The sequence below is a fragment of the Castor canadensis genome, chromosome 4, assembly GCF_047511655.1.
Source record: "Castor canadensis chromosome 4, mCasCan1.hap1v2, whole genome shotgun sequence".
NCBI lineage: Eukaryota > Metazoa > Chordata > Mammalia > Rodentia > Castoridae > Castor > Castor canadensis.
Window position 1 is genome coordinate 131,179,738 of NC_133389.1, and position 21,177 is coordinate 131,200,914.

At 37.0% G+C, this 21,177-nt stretch overlaps 1 protein-coding gene across 2 annotated transcripts in view; it reads right to left on the bottom strand.

Annotated features, from left to right (window-relative positions):
- Positions 1–21,177, bottom strand: part of Ttn (titin) — a 270,679-nt gene that overhangs the window by 161,061 nt on the left and 88,441 nt on the right. For both annotated transcript variants that reach the window (XM_074071183.1, XM_074071182.1), the window contains 30 exons: positions 20,885–21,163; positions 20,513–20,791; positions 20,103–20,381; positions 19,671–19,958; positions 19,236–19,523; positions 17,718–17,999; positions 17,226–17,504; positions 16,538–16,819; positions 16,142–16,420; positions 15,234–15,521; positions 14,845–15,123; positions 14,457–14,735; positions 14,090–14,368; positions 13,237–13,524; positions 12,807–13,094; positions 10,723–11,013; positions 8,752–9,039; positions 8,108–8,200; positions 7,699–7,984; positions 6,638–6,821; positions 6,326–6,415; positions 5,968–6,235; positions 5,607–5,867; positions 3,889–4,098; positions 3,612–3,689; positions 3,489–3,515; positions 3,023–3,082; positions 2,686–2,769; positions 1,712–1,786; positions 656–709 (listed from right to left, as the gene is read on the bottom strand). In XM_074071183.1, coding sequence (XP_073927284.1) covers positions 656–709; positions 1,712–1,786; positions 2,686–2,769; positions 3,023–3,082; positions 3,489–3,515; positions 3,612–3,689; positions 3,889–4,098; positions 5,607–5,867; positions 5,968–6,235; positions 6,326–6,415; positions 6,638–6,821; positions 7,699–7,984; positions 8,108–8,200; positions 8,752–9,039; positions 10,723–11,013; positions 12,807–13,094; positions 13,237–13,524; positions 14,090–14,368; positions 14,457–14,735; positions 14,845–15,123; positions 15,234–15,521; positions 16,142–16,420; positions 16,538–16,819; positions 17,226–17,504; positions 17,718–17,999; positions 19,236–19,523; positions 19,671–19,958; positions 20,103–20,381; positions 20,513–20,791; positions 20,885–21,163 — 6,585 coding nt within the window. The remainder of the gene's footprint in view (positions 1–655; positions 710–1,711; positions 1,787–2,685; positions 2,770–3,022; positions 3,083–3,488; positions 3,516–3,611; positions 3,690–3,888; positions 4,099–5,606; positions 5,868–5,967; positions 6,236–6,325; positions 6,416–6,637; positions 6,822–7,698; positions 7,985–8,107; positions 8,201–8,751; positions 9,040–10,722; positions 11,014–12,806; positions 13,095–13,236; positions 13,525–14,089; positions 14,369–14,456; positions 14,736–14,844; positions 15,124–15,233; positions 15,522–16,141; positions 16,421–16,537; positions 16,820–17,225; positions 17,505–17,717; positions 18,000–19,235; positions 19,524–19,670; positions 19,959–20,102; positions 20,382–20,512; positions 20,792–20,884; positions 21,164–21,177) is intronic.

Sequence of the window (21,177 nt, forward strand, 5' to 3'; positions counted from 1 at the left end):
CATTACTTTTTTAGTGTACTTTTTTTTTTTTTTTTTTTGCTTTTCAATTAGTTTTTCAGATAGGGTCTCATTATTTTTCCCAGGCTAGCCTGGGATTATCATCCCCTACCCACACCTCTCATAAAACTGGGATTATAGGAATGTACCATTATGCTCAGTTTATTCTTTGAAATAAGATCTTGCAAATATTTTTCCCCCAGGTTGGCTTTGAACCATAATTGAGGCGAGGCCACCTGAATATACATTTTTGACTGTTGAACATGACCTGCTAGTCAGTTTAATAAAGGCAATGTTTTAAATTAAGCCAGTCATTTCATTGTTTTTATATAACAGATTTAAGAAAACCTTTAAGGCTACCTTTATTTCCATCATCCTTAACATTTGTGTTGACTATATTTAAAGAACTGAGAGACAGCCTTTCTCCCTTTTTAGGCCTCACTGCTTCTCTCCCTGTGGCCACTGTACAGAGGGGCCTGAGCATTAAGGAACAATAAAACAGCCATTGTTTCTGGCACTTGCTTTAATATGGCAGAGGAGATTCTACAACTATAATCTAGTATTTAAAGCCTAGTATTTATAGGTAAGAATGAATAGCAGAAATGCAAATCTAAGGAATAAACAGAATAAAAATATTTAATAGGTTCTTTTTATTTACCTTTTGCTGGAATCAAGGTAGTAGGAGGTGGGGGCTTCTTGGCAACCTCTGGGACTTCAAAAACATAAAATTGATGTTTATTTTTAGGTTATGTGATGTTTGAAAGTTACTAATCCTGTGTATTATCCACAGTCTTTTGTACGGTGTATAGCCACTACTAACATACTGCCTTCTAGGGATCATCATACACCTCGATAATGTCCTGGTCTAGCTAATTAGAAATGTTATGCCATCCCAGATTAGCAACAATGCACAATGACCGACTTTTGATTCTAGTTTAGGTTTATTTAAAATAATTTATATTTATAGAAATTATGAAGGAAATGCTCACTCAATATGTTCAATGCTAAAAATGTTTTTTAAATTCAATTATTAACTACAAATTTCATGAAATACCCATGCTTTTTGATGGATAACACATCTTATTCTATAACATTTCACAAATGACCACTCAGAAAAGTCTGAGTGACAAATGGTGTTTTGTGCCCCTGTATTCTCCTCCTAGGAGGTTACTGTATCTAATCTCAGGCCTATGGAGTAAATGTATTTGTTTAAACTTAGTTACCCAGTTGTCTTCTCCAAAATCTTTCAGGATGTGTTAAAAATTAAAATGAATTGTATTGATCTTTCTGTAAAAGTGTGTGTGTGTGTGTGTGTGTGTGTGTGTGTGTGTGTTTTCTGCAAATACTGACATTTATTTTACGAAAACCAGGGAGGATCCTGAGTTGGGTCTGAGCAGCCTCTTAAAACTAACCCCAGCCTTTGATCTCTTATTGGGAGGAGATGGTCAAGACCATATGTAGGACTAGAGAGCCAGGTCTCCTTTAAATCACCAGCCAGAGATAACAAGAACTGTCCAGTCTTGCATTACTGCCATGCACAGGCAGAGGCACAGGGTGATTGGAGACTCAGCCAAAGAAGATAACGGAGGATGAAGTGGCCATTTTGTGACTCTGAGTACTTATGCTTCCTCCTCTCTTTACCACTTAGGATTTAAATTTTTTAGCCAAGAGAAAAACATTAAGACCACACTTTTCAATCAACTAGTCACAGTACCTTCAGGTGGTGGCGCCTCTTCCTTGGGCTTTGCAACAACTTTTTTGGTATCCTTCTTCACAGCTTTTTTGCTCACTAAGAAAAATAGATGTCAGATGTAAGTAACTAAAGTGTTTCCAGGAAACCAGGAAATTTATTGAAATATTTTTTTGGATGTTGATGATAACAAGACAGTATGAATAGGATAACTTAAAAAAGGTCTGGGACTAGAAAGAAAAATAAGGTTTTAGAGGGATAGAATATGTACTATGATCTTACATCATCACTGATTTTGTACGTGCTGAGAATTAAAATTTTCAGCAGATGGGGAGCAAATCTAAGCGATATCATAAATAGAAAATGTGCATATTTTCATCTTTGTTCCACATAGGTATGAACATCAAATTTTTTATGAGGAAGAATAGCAAATGGCTTAGTAAAATTAAAGTTTATCTATGACATATGTTGTAGGAGTCTTATTTTTTGCTGCTGTTACTTGATCATGGTTCCTAATAAAATTCACAAAAAAGACCCAAAGAGATTCTAAATCATATTTTTTAAACAAGGAAGCAAATTTTAAAGAGTATTTAAAATTATAATTGAGGAAAAAAACAAGCTATAATTTTCAATTTGACTATAAAGTAGTATTTTTCCATAAGCTGCATCAGAAATAGGCTGCATTTCCATAAGCTGCATTAGAAATATTTTTTGTTGTTTTTATACATATTAGGAAAATATGAAACACAGTTTTCATTAATGTTTAAGTGATTCTATTAAAATAAAACATTTTAATACTAAGCATAGTATTTTATTTATTTGATGATGTTTCAGGCTTTTATGCAAATGTTTTATACAGTCAGTTAATATTTGGAATAATTAACATTTTGAAGGCAATTCAACTTCCTGAACACTAGAGGGCGAATGTGTATACTAAGAAACACTTTCTGTTCACACAATGAAACTATTTTGACATTTAGGTATATGACATACAGTACCTTCAATACGTTTTGCTGGTGGCTTCTTTTCTTCAGGTAATGGTAGCAAAAGAGGGATAGGAGGGATGACCGCAGGAGGAATTTCTGAAGGAAATAAATGTTAGCTTGTATAAGAAAAATGGTTTGGTTTCCTGTTTTATGTGAAATATAATGAAAAGTCTTGTGCATTTCTTTCAGAACTGCAAAGGCATAATGATATAATTCATCAGTCAGAACAAATAAAGGCAGCATGTACTTATAACTGTAGCCACAGTTTTGCTTTGGTGTCTAAATGTACACTGGAGACTGATGCTGAAGGTTGATGCTCCAAGCTCAGGTATGAAGTGTTGGGTCTTACCTTCTGGTGGGACGGCTCTAATAGGCATGGTTGGGATGGGAACTCTAGAGTCAGGAATGTCTGGAAAGGGACATGTGATGATGAGCAGAGAGAAACTGAGAACACAGATTAACAGCTAAAGTGTGTCTGGTTATCTGACATTTCCAAACAGCACAATCAAATATACAGACACAAAGATATTAATATTCTTTTGTAAACAACCAGATAGGCAAGTTTATTTCCTGGGAAAATTTGTTTCATCCTATAGCCACACCATTTAGTGTAATCATAGACATCAGTCAAATGAGACTGTATTAGCTCTAATTTCCCAAAGTCATAAAGTTAAATGTTTTATTATTTTACTGACAGGTATTTTACTGAAAAGAGAAATGATGCTTTTATATATCTTAGTTTGGCTTCTGTTATTTACAAAATTTTGTTGAATTTATTGTAAAAGAATTAAGGGGAAAAAAAACCAAAAACTTACCAGGAGGCTTCAGTTCAAGTTTGATTTCTGCAAAAGAAAAAAAGAAATTTTTGTATTTAGAACTGTCTGGGCAGGCTACTTGCTTTCAAGATTGCAGCGTGGTGTGAATTTGGGGTCCCCCACCTTTAGTTGTTAGGTACAGCTCTGCTGTGCTCCGGGCTTCACCTCTGGGCTCCAGTCTAGCAATTACTGAATAGACGCCTGCCGAGAAGAGTCATCAAACTTTAGTTCTCTGACACGTTGCAAATAATACCTCTTTAACTAAATATATGTAGGTGTTAACTTATACTTGTCTTTTCTAAAGCAGAAAGTATTCTACACAGAATTACAGAAGTCTATAAGGGTAGAAATTTATAAAGCACACAGGGTTAAATCACTGGGAAACTGTCAATGAAATTACCTTCGTCATCTGGGGTCACGTTGTGGATGGTCATGTAATGACAGCGGCCATCATTCCTAAAGTTGTATTTCTGACTCTCAGTCAGTTCTGTGGGTCCTTTGTACCACGTTACAATGGCGTCATCAAAGGACACTTCACACTCGAAGGTGGCAGACTGATGCTCGCTCACCACAATGTTCTGAATGCGCTTTGTGAACTGAATTGGTTCAGCTGTTTAAACCAAAGGGAGTTCAAAGTTAGATTGCATTGACAGGAGTATCTTTCACTGTGTTTTGTCCTCGTATGTTTAGAATTCCCATCTTTTTATACAACTGTGAAGTAGCAGAAAAGGTCCAAAATGGCAAAACAAGAACAAAATGCTCTTTTTGTATCAGTGATAAAAACTATCCCAATTCTTAAGCGTGTTCCTGTAAAATCAGTGTAGGAAAGTGTAAAGAAATCTGAGAGGAATTTCATATTTATATGAAGGAAGTATTAAATGGAGATTATCCAAAAGTCAAATTAAATTTCAAAAATGTTATGAAATGGAAGGTTGGTAATAGAGAGTATATAAACTTAATTTTACTCTACAATTAATTCCTTTGTAAAAGCTCTTTCTTGCCTCAGTAAAAATAATTTTTTGCTCTTCAGGAACATTATATCTCATGTACACACTTTTTCCCAATGAAATAATTTCAAACTTAGCATGATAGCTGTACTTCTAATTTTCAGAGTTCAGAAACCTACACACCTGGGCAGATACAAAGGGGTCAACCTACTGTGAATGTACCAGGGTGTTTTCTAGGAGAATAGCCTGGATGGAGGGTCCTTCTCAGAAAATTTATCTGAAAATCTGAAATTACATGTATTACAGTTCCATGAATGCCTTACAAATCGTAGGACTTTGGTGAGCTTTTTCATTGAAGAATTACATTCAAGTATTTAATCGTTAATGATTAGTATTTTCAACTGGATCCTCTGATTTGAAAACCATTTAAAAATTTTTTAATTTTAAAATAACAGTCAAACATTGATATACATTGTAAGGTAAGTCAGAAAAGCTGAAATGTTTTTCTAAATAAGATACCATATAATTGTATTTCAGCAACTAAAAATGAGCACCAAAACCTGGATGTAGATATTATTATAGCCAAAATTTTTCTGAGTAAGTTTGAGGGGTGATTTTGTAATGGTGAGCAATTAGGAAATCAATAGTATTGCTCTTAAATTATGAGATTTCACTTTGTTTCAGAGATTCAGAAAGTTGGAATAAGATTCTCAAAACGTTTTGGAAAAGTAGCTGCTACTTACTAACCAGATATGTTGTTAAACTTTATCTATAAAATTTCATACAGATAAAGTCAGATTAAGTCAATAAGCAACATACTAATTTCTAGCCAGGATCCTCTAGATTTATAGCCATGACATCTTGTCCTTTCCAAGAGTCCTTCCAGGAACCAGAATCATAAATACGAGAATTATGAATTTAGCTTTTAAGTACAAATAATCATTAAAAAGTCATGTGTAAGTCTAGATTAAAATTTACTTCTGGTCTAAAAGAAATATGCAAATGAACTGGCAATTATTTTCATATTCTCCTTGTGATTTGTATAAATTTTGAGATGGGAATGAATACTCTGTGTGTGCTGGGAAATGAGGAGGATATGTCCTCTGGGACATGTTTGATTTGCCGTTGCCTTATGGTCATACAGTAACTCCATCTACCGTCTTTCACTTACCTTCAATTCTGAGCTCTGCTGATGTTTCAAGGTCTTCGTGTTTGCAGGTATACTGACCCTGGTCTTCTGCTCGAACATCTGCAATGGTCAGTTTGTGAACTTTATGTTCCACTTCTGTTTTAACTCTACCTTGGGGTTTAAGAATTCTGCCATTTCTGAACCATTCAGATTTTACATTTGGCACAGAAAATTGGCACGTCATGGTGCAAGTCTGGCCTTCTTTCAAAGTAACATCCTGAAGATGCCGTTCCCAGGTAGGCTCTGTGTGTGATATAATAGCACATGTCATTCAATATCACATGCAGATGTGCTCTACAGTAATTTAATGTCACAAGGTTTCCATAAGTCTTTTCTAACTCACCAATTACAGTCAGTTTGGCGCTGGCAATATGTGGACCACACACCAATCTATAATTGCCCTGATCTTTGAGTTGACAGTTTTTGACTCTGAGTATATGTCGGTCACCATCGATGCTTATTTCAAATTTATCACTGGGTTCCAGCTTTTGGGTCCCTTTGTACCATGACAGCTTGATTTCTGGATAATTAATCTTAATGTCAATTTCAAAGATAGCATCATTATCTTTCAAAACTGTCTGATTTTCAATATCCTTGATCAGGGTGACAGGCTAGGAGAATAAAGAAACACATAAGTGGCTCCTTCCTTTATAATTGCCGGTAATAATCTGTACATTTATTATCATCACAGTTCATTTTACCTCTGTCTGTGTTAGCCTTTGCTGAATAAATGATACAAGTTCCTCAAATTCCTTTTCTTCCTTCTCTGACTTCTCTATTTCCTCAATTTCCTGAGGAGGAGGAAAAAAAAATTAGTATTATATACAAAACAAAATTTGAATCAGTGAATGCCTGGCTATATTCAACTTCCATTCTAGATGATAGTCAGATTTTATTAAATGATCTCCCATAACTGCAGTGTTCTGGTAATTTAATGTAATTCTGGCAACCTGAAATATGTTAGATGTTTCAAATGTGGATTTTTAAGGATGATCTGTATACAAAGTTCATACCAATCTATGAGTCTCTTCCTCCTGACTTTGCTTTAGCAGTTCAAATGCTTGAAGGAGACCTCGGAAATCAGTGATTCCATACATGCGTGCATATTTTTCATATTCCTTAGGATCAACATTTTTGAGAAGTTCCATGATATCAATTTCCTCTTCTTCCCCAGATCCCTTCTTTAGGGCTGGAGTCCTAAATAAAATAAGAAACACAAATCACTTGTCTTCTATTTATTTTGAATTATTTACTATCATTCAAAGATTAGAATGTCATTAAGTTTTTTTTTTTTTTTTTTACAAAGGAACTTTTCTTTGTTCTTCAGTCAACAAATATCAACTTTACCCTGTTAACTGAAACAATAAAAAAATGTGTTTTTTAGATGGAGTGAGTTAAGCTTGGGCTATTTGCATAAAGTATAGAAATCTGATCAAAGAGTTTTAAAAAAAGAAAGAATATAAGAAGTATTGCTGTTAACTTTCCAATCACAGAGTCTAATTAAAGATTATAAAGAAAAATAATAACAGCAGTGAAAAACTTTAATAAGGGGTAAATATGTTATGAAAAGAAGTGTGGAAATTGCTGATTAATTCAGTGCTTATTTTGAAACATAAATTGTATTGAAATTATTGTTAATTATAAAGATGCTTAAAATAATTGATCGATAAAACAATTCATAGCATAATGTCATAGGTAGAAACAAAAAATTTCATACTTAAGACACATGCACTACATAGTCTCTCTCTCTCTCTTTTTTTTTTTAAGGCAGCACTGGGGTTTGAACTCAGGGTCTCACGGTTGCTCGGCAGGCACTCTTACTGCTTGAGCCACTCCACTGGCCCCATAGACCTCTCTGTAAGTCATGTCTTTTTGTTTAAAAGCTTTAAAATAATAATTGAGAAGCAGATCCTAATGAACCATTAACTTCCACCCAAAGGTTGCTTTTTTTTTTTTTGTTAAAGTACCTTATGTTCTTTAACAGTCTGAGTCTTGGAATGGATGGTCCCTGCTTCTTGAGAGATCCCTTTGTGAATAAACAATTGCCATGCATAGTTTTGTTAGTTGAACTTACTTTTTCAGCATTGCTCTAAGATCACCCTCAATTTTCTCCTGTTTCTTCCTCTCATCCACCTGGAGGTTAACATTACTTTCAATTTCACCATGTTTGTTAAATGCAACACATCGGTACAATCCGGAATCAGTTTTTGTGGTATCTCTAATCTCCAGTTTTGCTTCATCGCCCTTTTGGTGGATAAAAATGCGACCTCCTTGGTTCAGTTGTCTCCACTTCCCTTTTGTCCATTTGACATTGGGGATTGGATCACCTCCAACTTTTGCAATGAATGTTGCAGTGGTTTCTAAGAAATAATGAGAATGAATTTATAAAAAAATTGAAATTTCCAAAATTGACTCCTCCAAAATGAAATCAGTTAGTAAAAGGTATATAAACAGCTGAGGTGTACTTTTCATGAAACACTTACTTTCCACAACTCTGATACTCTGAGGTTCTGATACAAAAAAGAGTTTTCCATCAACTGCAGTTTTCTTAGCTGCTGGAGCCACAGCTGGTTTTTCTGAAAAACATATTTACATGTTTTTACTACCTTAAAATTGTAAAAAAAAAAAAAAAAATTCCCCCACGTAAAATAGGCTTTAGAAGCTTGGCAGTGTCATAAACATCAGTTGCTCCAAGACTCGCTGCATATATGAGAATGGGTTATAGAAGATAAATCAATTTCACAGGCTTTTATTGTAGGTTGAACTATAATCACAAGTAGTATCAAATCTTATGTTTGTAGGTTTGGCTTTATTTTACAGATTTCCTCCCAGGTTAGGACATCAAGCTATTTTATATCACAATAGGTGAATACCATTCTTATGACTACACTAAATATGTCCTCTAGGATATGCTAGAAAAAGTTCAAGAAATAGTTTGGTGAAGTTAGGGTAATTTCAAATAATATGTACTGAAATTCTTTCCATTAAATTGCCTAATACATCAATTATAATAAGGAAGCTACAAATTATAACTGAAAGTCTAATCCCATTTTTGTTTAAGTTATAATAAGCAAATAAAATACGAGTAGTTGTTAGCTGATCTGCCAAATACTTTTGAGATGTCTACCTTTAATGGTGACTTTGGATTTGGAAGTGTCACTTCCCGCAACATTTGAAGCTTTACACACATAATCTCCCGAATCAGCTTTGGCCACGTCCTTGAGTTCCAGCACAGCTGTCCCACTGGCAAAGCTGAAGCTGCATTTGTCTGAAGGCTTTATCTCTCTGCCAGCCTTCAACCACTGGATCCGAATCGGTTCCGATCCCTGCACGTGGCAGCTGAGCTGCACGAACTCCCCTTCACTTGCTGTGACTGGAGTAAGGTGCTGATCAAACACAGGTGGCTTCTTAGGTTCTGGAATTGAAAAGGTATTCTCATGAGGAGCATGAAGTCAAAAAATATTAAGTGTCACAGGAGAAACAAGCAAAGAGCAAAACTGTTTTCCTTCTAAGAGGTAAAACAAAGTGCCATGGGTTACTCCTCTCTGAAAGCAATGGTTAACATTTGTTGGATTTTTTGAAAAGATACAGGTTTTAAAACAAGCAAAGAACAGATGCCAGGCTGCCTACACATTACCCAAGCATCTGTGTCCCTATTAAACACTGTAAACATTGCTCTGGCACTCGCTGGCAACTTCTATGCCATGTAGTGTGATTTTGATTCTCTCAAACCTGCATACAGCTGCATTTTTGTTGAACCCTAAGAGCAAAGGGCTTGTCGGAAATTCTGCTTGTTTAGAAATTCTGGTATCCTCTGGGAAAGAAGACCAACATCTGAGTAATGTATGAGCCCAAATCTTAATATGTGATTTTCTCTGATGTTCATTTTTGGCTACTAAACACAGCTACAGTTGCATTTAAGATTTAATTCTAGTCCAAGAGAATCAAGAGTTGAAGCTCACTGTTCAACTGAAAACCAAGGATGAGAACACGAGTGACAAGATTGGAAGTCCATGCACAATATGGTGTCATGTAATAGTTTTATTCATTGACTCTGAGACCTATAAGTAAGAATAAGGACAATATTCTTGATTGTAAAGGTGATAACTTCTGACATCTAATCTTTAAAAACTCTCTCCAGACAAATAACCTCAGAATTCTATAGAAAGTTTTATCTACTCAATGGCAAATCATTATGAATATAACTATTGCTAAGGACACAGTTTTTATTTTGCTCAGCATATTGAAACTAAATGCATTTCAATTCTATCAAATGAGTTATAAAATTTAAATTTTAAGCTAAGACAAGTTGGTAATATCTGTTTATTAACCTGATAATATCAACCCATCATCTCTGTACTCTGAGATGCCCAATTAGATCATCAAAATTGGTAATTAACTCAGAGCTGCTCTAGGAAGTTAGTTTATAAAGCGATTCTGATGAATCAGTGATGCAATTATCTGTATGAAGCCATTAGGGTCAGAGAATCAGATAAAGAAAATCTCTTTAAACCACAGGGCCTACTTCTTTGTCTCAAATGATGACTGTGTATTTAACACATCTTTTATAATGATACGTAATATTTATCCATGCTTCTTTTGTTTCTTTTTGAGGAAATTTTACTCTTTTGTCTGAGATTAATATTCTCTTATAGGCCAAAAGCTTGGGCAATATATGCTAAACAATAATCTTTTAGAAATATACTAAGAGAAGGAACATTTCAGAATACAATTAATGGCACATTATTCTGTAACAAAAAGTTTTCAAAATGACTGTACTTCACAAAATATTTGTTGCTTGTACACACATTTCAAATTAGGCTTTGACTTCTAACTGCTGAAGTGAATTTGGGTTGTGATTTAGAAAGCTGACAATTTAGTCCATTTTTTAAATGGCATCTACTTTGGGGAATCACATGATTAACTAGGAACGATGTATTTTTTCGTGAGCATATATGTAATGATGGCAATCCAGTTAAATAATGTATGTTTTCATCTGTCATAACGTACTTGGTCAAGATGTCAGAAGAAATGCATGTGGATGTTTAATAGTTGGTGAAGAAAAACACAATAGGCTGGGATTGTTCAGATAACTAACCTTTGATGACAATTGAAGATGTGCACAGAGCAGAACCTGCATCATTTGACACTTTGCATGTGTACAAACCAGCATCGGCCATGCCTGCTTTCTTGACTTGCAGCAATAGCGCATTGTTCTTGAATGTGATCTCACAATTAGAAGTTGGATGTATCTCTACATTATTTTTGTACCAAGCAACAGTTATAGGCTGGGAACCAGCCACACGCCCCTCAAGTTTGAATGAACTGCCTTCAGTCTCTTCTATTGTCTCCGAGAGTTTTTTAGTGAAACTTGGTGGGATTAGCCGCTCTGTAAGAAATTAAAAGGATATATGAAATAGAATCCAAGTTTTAATATGAAGTTTTTCAAGAATAGAATGCCCTGAAATTTATATGGAAACACAAGAGGCCACTAATAGCCAAGGCAACACTCAGTAAAAAGAACAACACTGGAGGTATCACAATACTTGACTTCAAACTATATACAAAGCAATAGCAATAAAAACAGCATGGTACTGACACAAAAACAGACATGAAGACCAGTGGAACAGAATAGAGGACCTGGATATGAAGCCACACAACTATAACCAACTTATCTTTGACAGAGGCGCTAAAGATACACGATGGAGAAAAAGCAGCCTCTTCAACAAAAACTGCTGGGAAAACTGATTAGCAGTCTGCAAAAAACTGAAACTAGATCCATGTTTATCACCCTATACCAATATTAACTCAAAATGGGTCAAGGATCTTAATATCAGACCCCAAACTCTAAAGTTGGTACAGGAAAGAGTAGGAAATACTTTGGAACTGATAAGTATAGACAAGGACTTTCTCAATAGAACCCCAGCAGCTCAGCAACTAAGAGATAGCATAGATAAATGGGACCTCATAAAACTAAAAAGCTTCTGCTCAACAAAAGAAATGGTCTCTAAACTGAAGAGACCACCCACACAGTGGGAGAAAATATTTGCCAGCTACACATCAGACAAAGGACTGATAACCAGAATATATAGGGAACTTAAATAACTAAACTCTCCCAAAATTAATGAGCCAATAAAGAAATGGGCAAGTGAACTAAACAGAACTTTCTCAAAAGAAGAAATTCAAATGGCCAAAAAACACATGAAAAAATGTTCACCATCTCTAGCCATAAAGGAAATGCAAATCAAAACCATACTAAGATTCCACCTCACCCCTGTTAGAATAGCCATCATCAAAAACACCACCAACAACATGTTTTGGTGGGGATGTGAGGAAAAAGGAACTCTTATACACTGCTGGTGGGAATGCAAGCTACTGCAACCACGCTGAAAAAAAATTTGGAAGCTCCTTAAAAATCTAAACATATATCTACCATATGATCCAGCAATCCCACTCCTGGGGATATACCCAAAGGAATGTGACACATGTTACTCCAAAGGCACCTGCACACCCATGTTTATTGCAGTGCTATTTACAATAGCCAAGTTATGGAAACAACCAAGATGCCCCACTACTGATGAATGGATCAAGAAAATGTGGTATTTATACACAATGGAATTTTACTCAGCCATGAAGAAAAATGAAATCTTATCATTTGCAGGTAAATGGATGGAACTAGAGAACATCATCTTGAGTGAGGTCAGCCAGGCTCAGAAGATCAAAAATCATATGTTCTCCCTCATATGTGGACTTTAGATCTAGGGCAAATACAGCAGTGTATTGTATATATACATATGAAATAAAAGAAAAAAAAAGAATAGGATGCCCTGTTTTTAGCTAGAAATAAGGCTAACCAATAAAGTACTATAGCAGTGCATGTTTCATAGCATTTCTGTTTCCTTCCACAAGCTAATTCTAAGCTGTTTTCTGACGGGATGGTTGATGAGAATAATGTATGGCTATTTATAGAACCAGACATTTGTAAAAAGAAGAGGGGTGGCCTTAGGGTTAGGTAAAATATATAGAATTTTAAGAAAATACAGTTGAAACATTACTTTTTCTTTAGAGAAACTTATTTCCTCATAGACATTTTCATGCCATTTGTTACATTTTGCCCATCATAATAAAAATAATTCCATTAAGACAGTTGGTTTTTTTGGACCCATGCAAAATGAACATTACCTTTTATGTTAAGCTGAGCTCTGCAGGAGTCTTTTCCCACTTCATTCACAGCATAGCAGGTGTATTGTCCAGAGTCTCCTTTGTCCACTTTGAGGATGGTCAGGTGGGCGCTGTTTTCCAAGTAACTAATCTGGTAGTTCCCACCACTTCTTATCTCTCTGTTGTCCTTGGCCCAGCTGACCTTGATGGGTTGTGTTCCAGTGACATGGCACTCAAAGTCAGCACTTTCTCCCACCACAGCATCCACAGGGGCCAAGGGGATGTCAAAGAATGGCGGGTTCTTCCCCTCTAAGAGGAGAGCAGAAAGACAAGGTTTCAGGCTCCAAGCCTGGACCACCCCATTTGACAGAAGTAGGAATTTGCTCCCTAAATTTTGTACTTAATTGCAAAAAATTCAATTACAGAAATAAAAATATAAGAATACACAAACCTGTGAGCATGAGTTTAGCGCTAGAAGAAGCAGAGCCCATCGGGTTTGTAGCCGTGCAAGAGTACTGGCCTGCAAGACTCCTATCTGTTTTAAAAATATTGAGAGTGGCGATATTATCTAAAAATGATGTTTGAACATTTGAGCTGTCTTTCAGTGGCTTGCCATCTTTAAACCAAGACACCGAGATAGGTTCTGATCCACTTATGGCACATTCGAAAACTACTGGCAATCCAACTGTTTCTTGTATGTCTCGCAATTGTCGAGAAAATGATGGTGGAAGTTTTTGCTCTGTAGGAACAGGATTAAAGCAATGAATACTTCTGGATATTTTAAACTTACTAAATATTTTTCTCACCAATGCATATATGATTTTTATAAAAATATTAGGAAGTATTAACAGCTCTTGAATTAATTTGGAGATGGAGAAAACTATGTAGATGTTTGGAGCAAAAATTTGGACAGTAGAAGGTACAAAAAAATCTGTAAGCTAATAGAGAGACTGATTTGGCTTAACGCATGTCACTTGGCACATAGAAGTTCCCCTTACTTTTAAAGACTACCCTTAACAATTTCAATGAGACACACATGGGGTGGAATTTACACGGTCACTTATTTTGCTTCATGATTTAATTATAGAGGCAAATGTTTGCATGATTCTTTCAACTGAAAGTTTAGTCATCTCTCTCTGTAAAGTATATAGATAGTTAGGATAAGCTGCTAACCACAGATGGAATTACTTAAAGCAGAAAATTTAGCATTTAGAAAGATTTTCCCCAAAAGAAGATCTTTGCCAGATATTTAAAATCTTGTCCAAAAGAAATACAGATTCATTCACTTTTAATATTGAAATCACCTTGAACAGTAAGGAACGTTGATGAAGAAACTTCCCCCACACTGTTTTCAGCTCTGCAGACATATTCTCCACTGTCATTACTGTCAACCTGGTTGAAAACCAATGTGGCCACATTGTTCCTAAAATGCATTTTGTAGGTAGTAGTGGGTCTTAACTTTGTGTCTCCTTTGTACCAAGATACTCCAATTTCAGGGGTTCCAGCAAGTTGGCATTGTAAAGAGGCAGAATCTCCAACGGTCACTTTCACAGGCTCCAACTGCTTGACAAAATATGGTGGTTCTGCAGCCGAGAGAGAAAATCGGTCATGAAGGAGACATGTCAGAATCTTGCTTGCATGCAAAGATATGAATGTTCAATCGTGACAAACCTAGGATCAAAATTTGTGCAGAACAGGAATCTTTGCCAGAAGCATTTTCGATGTAGCAGTTGTATTGTCCTGCGTCCTCCACTGTGCTGCTTGGGATTTCCAAGATGGCTGACTTTTCAGTTGTGGTTATGTTACACCTCTGAGAAGGAGCTACATTTATGCCATTTTTCTTCCATGTAACTGAAATAGGAGGAGTTCCAGAGAAAGTCCCCTCTAGAATTAGGGGTTTTCCTTTCTCTATGCTGTAATCATTGATCTTCTTCACAAATTTGGCTGGGGCTAGAATAAACAAATTGAAAACATGAAATTAAGCATATGTACTCACAGATACAGCACATCTGATGACTACATGCATGCTAATTGTATAAACATGGAATTGTAGACCAACCTTTTACGAAGAGATGTGTTGTACAAGAAGCCCTGCCAGCTTCGTTACTAACTATGCAAGTATATTCTCCACTTTGGGATGTATCTACATCAAACAACTCCAGTTCAGCCACAGAATCCTCTAGAGACACATTACATCTGGCACCAGGTACTAACTCACTGCTACCCTTGAACCAGCTAACACTGAAGGGAGGTGTTCCTTTTATGATGCTTGTGAAAATTATGTTGGTCCCGGTTAAGACATCCATGGGATCAGGCTTCTGAACGAAAGATGGTGGTTCTAAAGAAAAGGGCATATATCAGGAAAAATTTAATATTTGTGAACTATGGTGCTAAGAATACTCCATCATTTATAAAATGCAGTTCTATTGTACTGTGCCTTGAACTGACCTCTCACAACCAGAGACGCACTGCATTCATCAGAACCAGCCATGTTTGTAGCTATACACGTGTAGTCCCCGGCATCGGATTCCTCCAGCATGTTCACAGTTAAAGCGCAAGTGTTGTCTGTCAAGGTTGTTTGGTATTTCCTTCCACTGCTGATCTCATTTCCTTCATGAAACCAGGAGACAGCGATTGGGGGGGATCCATAGACTTTGCACTCCATCACAACTGAGGAGCCTGATAGACCATTTGTCTCCTTTAATTTTCTTGTGAAAGAAGGAGGAATAATTCGATCTGGACGTGATAAAAAAAAAAAAAGGAAAGGACATCAGTTATAGAATGACTCGAAGAGAGAATTGCTGTCTTGTTGTATTGTTTGCTTTGTTTTTTTGAGACAGGGTCTTGCTATGTAGTTCAGGCTGACCTTGAACTACTGACTCTGCCTTCCAAGTGCTGAGATAACAGACATGTGCAGTCATACTGGATTTAGAGAATTATTGTATTTTTGATGGAATATCCCTAGATCTATTTGACTCATTTTTCAAGAGTGTCAAAGAATTCCCTATGGGTTTATACAATCAAAAGCCTAGAGAATTGGTGAGTAGGATGTGTTAGTTGACTTACTAGGGGTTCTGGTCTTTTTTGTTGGTGGTGATGTTGTGAGTCTTTCTATAGTGAATTATTCTAGCATAAGTGATAGTAGAAAAGCACTCTAACCGTTTCTAGGGATTAGGTTTTATTTCTATCATGCTTTTGAAAGGGGTATAACTTTTGAATATGGCTTTCTTCTAATTCTGTATGTTACCTCTAACGTACTGAGCAGAGCAGTGAGACTCATGTTACACTGTAGAAGATGGAGCTTCCCATGAAAAACCACATTAGTACAGGTTGAATGGAAAGTGCAACCAACCAACCTGAAACCTGAACTGAGGCTGTGCAGCTGTCTTTGCCAACAGGGTTCTGCACCTGGAAACTATAGACCCCACTGTCATTAGGTGCCACGTTGATGATCTTAAGGCCAGATACTTTGTTGAAGAAGCTTATTTTGTACTTGCTGTCACTTGTCAGCTCTTTTCCATCTTTAAACCACTTAGTACTGAGTTCAGGTGTGCCTGTCACTGTACACTCCAAGGTACAGGTGTCTCCTGTGGTAACTTTTATGGATTCTGGCTTTTCCACAATTGCTGCAGGCTCTGGAACAAAATGAAAATTGCACCACACTTTAAATCAAACTGAAAAACAACTAAAGAAGACAGAAATCCTGATAAGCATGCACCATGTATTCATGACAACATCCTATGCATACTAACCAAGAACGGACAGTGTGGCGAAACACTCCTGCATTCCAGCATCATTTTTGATCTGGCAGGTGTATTTCCCCGCGTTGGCTGATTCTGCTTTTGAAAACTGTAGGGTTGCAATGTTTTCTGAATAAGAAATCCATATGTTGCCACTTTCTCTAATGATTTCCCCCTTATCTTTGAACCACACCACTGAAATTGGCTCTGCTCCTTCAATCGTTGTCTGCAGCTGGACCTCTTCTCCGATGATGGTAGAAATGTCACTGAGTTTCTTTACAAATCTGGGTGGTGCTAATGCAAAAAGAAGCAAGCCAGGGTTTCAAATGTGTGGTATTGATAGTGTTTCCCTTAAGTTATGAATGAAAGGGATCAAACTAGTGACAATGTATTATTTCTATTTCTTAAATAAGAGGTATTTTTGGTGGATGGGACTAAGGACACTTTAGAGTTTGTATCAAGTAGAAAAAAAGTTGAATACATTGTCTTATCTAACTTCTTAAGTAAATCCAATTGAGACTTATTGTCAAAATTGTCTAAAGGGATATTTGGTTTGATTTAGAAAAAAAAAGCAGATTAAACATAGAATGGATTTAGAAAGGGAAAAGTAGAACGGACTGCTAGCATAAAAATACACTGAGTCAGCTAAGGGCAGAAACAAAGTATCAGAATTAGAAGGAAATGAGTAAGCTAATCTCACCTTTCAGTGTGATAGAGCCAACACAAGTGTCACTCCCCACATCATTGGTGGCTTTACACTGATATTCCCCAATGTCTGCCACATCAACATTCAAGATGTGGATACTTGTAAGGAAGTTCTCAGACATTATCTTGTACTTCTTGCCACTCCTGAGTTCTCTCTTGTCTTTATGCCAAGAAACTTGAAATGGGGGAGTACCCCGAAGCTCACACTCAAGGTGGACATCGGCTCCTTTAAGTGTCTCTATAGGATGGGGTTTTTTGCGGAAAATGGGTGGTTCTAGAATTGGAAAAAAGGAAAATTAGGATGTATTTTGGAAGTAGATGGGCAAAGGTAAAACTTAGTTTTCTATTCTATCAGTGAAAGAGAGAAATCATGTCTTCCAATGTTTTATTGGAAACTTGAAAAATTTTAGAACACTAATGGAGAGTCAGAGAATGAAGAGGACAATGAGAGGCAGGTGGAAAACCCAGAGGTAGAGCAAAGCCTGACCTTTAACTTTTAAGGAAGTGCTGCTGCTTGCACTGCCTGCTGCGTTGAGGGCCTCACACGTGTAGTCTCCACTGTCTTCTACGCTGAGGTTGTGCATTTCCAACACTGCCACCGAGTCCACAAACGACATTCTGAACTTACTGCTCTCTTGAATCTCAATCTCATCTTTGTACCATAAAACTTTGATTTCTGGGGACCCGCCTATTTTGCACTCGTATCTTGTGTATTCATCCTGTTTCATAATTCTTGAAGGTTCTAGCTTCTTAATGAACCTGGGGGGCTCTATGGAACCAAGAAGAAAAAGGTAGGGTAAGGGATAGAAGAGACATGTATAATTCAGGAGGAAAAAAGAAATTGCTGTCAGGGAGGTCTTTAGCTCCAGAAAACAAATTCATTTGATGCAGTTCAAGGAACAACAGTTAAATGAAACCTAAATAGAAAATCCTAATAAACGTGCTTATTAATATAAGCATCCAAATCAAGTATTAAGGGTAAAGGAAGGAAAAATGGACATTACTTTCTGAGGACTATTTCCCAAGGCTGCAAAGATATCATTTATGTACTCTGAAGAGCCAGAGAAAAATGGGTCAGATATCTTAACATTTTTAAAGTGCCATTGTCTCTTATTTGCCTGAAATAGATATTTCTTCCACTTTGTCAATTTCCTTTTGAAGTAGGGAGAGCAAGCTTTCTTCATTAGCTGAAGTAAAATATTCAGGCTTAGGGTGGTCACATAGCAAATGGGCTGCTATAGCTAATTCTACTTCAATTTCAAGGTATATATAAACTACTGCCAGAAAGGGCTTTAAAAATGCTCTAATGGCTCAGATGAGCAGTTCACTGAGTTAAATATTTAATTTCTGACAACAGCAATTGTGAAAGGCATGATTGTCTTTCATAGTATCAGATATTGATGTCCTTCTTCGTCAGTCTCCTGACTTCCACTATCAATTAAGCAGGGCTAGTGGAGAAAAATAAGTTGACCTTATAATTAATCTAGATTCTTCTTGAAGGATTTGATAGTTTTGGGTTGTGCTATGCCTTGGCAGGGGGAAACCTCCATTCATGGACCACATACTGTGGAAAAGAAATCATTTGAGGCAACTTTCTCTTTTTTAAGGCCAAGGATAGCTTCTTTCAAATTAGGAATTTCTTTGAATTATGTGAATTTTTTTGTTCACTTTCTCCCTAGGCTCTATTTGTAGACTTTGAAAAGTGATTGTCAGCTTATGTTTTTCCAGTTTTCCATTTTTAAAATGAAATTTTAAAAATTGTCCCCATTTTGAAGACCACTGTTCAACTTAATGATTTCTCCATTTTTCACTATCTTATTTGTGTTAGGAATCAAACCAGGGCCTTGTACATGCGAGGCAAGCACTCTCTCACTGAGGTACGTGTCTAGCCCCCATGTCATCATTTCTAATCACTGACCATGATTCTATGCATCGTTTTCAAGCACATCCACCCATCTCTATTGAAAATGTAAGAGAAGTCTTGGTACTTCACTCTAACAAGTACCTTGCACACCCAGCTGAGCAGAACAAGAGTCTTTCCCAGCAACGTTGCTCGCGTAGCATGTGTACTGCCCAGCATCACCTTTGGCTACTTTGAGAACAGTAAGAGTGGCAGTGTTTTCAACTAAAGTCATCTTGTAGTTGCCTCCAGAGCGAATCTCCCGGTTGTCTTTGGCCCAGGTGACTTTGATGGGTGCGGTTCCAGTGACATGGCATTTAAAAGAACCACTTTCTCCAAGAGCAAGATCTACTGACACAGGCTTTAGATCAAAGAACGGAGGCACTTCATGCTCTGAAAAGAATGAAGAACAACACTGAGATTTCAGCTTACGTGCTCGCACATGCTGATCACACACTCAATGGCATCAGTCCCTTGGTGGCCTAGAGCAGTGAAGCTGCTTTGTCATGGAGAGGGTAGTGTGATGGCTACTCAACTCACCTGAGAGAATGAGCTTGGCACTAGATGAAGCAGTCCCAAGAGGATTAGAAGCTGAGCAGTTGTACTGACCAACGTGGCTCTGGTCAGTTTGCAAAATCTGAAGAGTTGCTACATTATGAACGAAAGATATTTGCAGATTAGAGTCATCTCTCAAAAGGACCCCATCCTTGTACCAAGACACTTGAAGAGGTTCAGAGCCATTGATGCGACATTCGAACGCCACGGGGAAGCCCAGGGTCTCGTGGACATCTTTCAGTTTTCTTGCAAAGGTTGGTGGCAGTTTGCGTTCTGGAAAGAAGTTACAGATAATCCTTATTTACAAGAGAGAAAATATCTACAATGTATTTTCATTCCATTAAAATTTTGATGTTTTAAAGAAAATGAATCTATCAACAAATAGCAAGACTTGTTGTTGAACAAAACTGTCATCACCTTTGATAACAAGCACAGCCGAAGAAGCGACAGCCCCCACGCTGTTTTCTGCCTTGCACGTATACTCTCCCACATCACTGTGATCCACTTTGTTGATGACTAACGAGGCAATGTTATTTTTAAATTGCATCTTATATGCAGGAGCCGATCGTAGCTTCGTGTGCTCTTTATACCAAGAAATTCTAATTTCTGGGGTCCCATCCACTTTACATTGCAAAGTTGTAGGTTCTCCAATGGCTGCTTCTACATGTTCCAGAGGTTCAATAAAATAAGGTGGTTCTAAGGTACAAAGGATGGTAGTCAGTAAATCATAAACAAAAGACGTTTTAAAAGAAAGAGATGTTTTAACTAAAAGAGATATTTTAAAAGAAAGAAAAGACAACAATAAAAACAAGTAACTTTCATCACACCTAAGACAGACACTAGAGCTTCACAAATATCTTGTCCAGCCTCGTTTTCTATCAGGCAGCTGTACTGTGCATAATCCTCTACTGTGCTGTCAAGAATTTCCAGAATGGTAGATTTTTCTGTCATGGTAATACTGCAATTCTGAGACTGGGAAAGAGCGTACTCGTTCTTCATCCAACTCACTGAGATGGGAGGTGTGCCGGTAAATGTGGCTTCAAGAACTATGGAGCTTCCTGTCTCAACACTGAAATCAGCCAATCTTTTCACAAAAGTGGCTGGTTCTACAAGGAGAAAACATGAGGGTAAATTTATATCTTCAAATGAAGATTTAGAAAAATTTCAAAAACATACAAGAACTAGAGACAAGAGCAAACCTTTCACAAAGAGATGTGTGGTACAAGAAGCACTGCCAGCATCGTTGGTCACAAGGCAAGAATAGTCTCCGCTCTGCAGTGGCTCTACCTCAAACAATTCCAGTTCTGTGATGAAGTCTTCCAGAGAGATGCTGCAGGACTCCCCTGACACCAATTCCCTGCTGCCTTTAAACCACTTGACCTTGAAGGGAGGGGTGCCTCTAATGACACTGGTGAATGTGAGGCTCATTCCAGGCAAAACTTCCACAGAATCAGGAGTTTGTTCAAAAGATGGTGGTTCTACAGATCCCAGG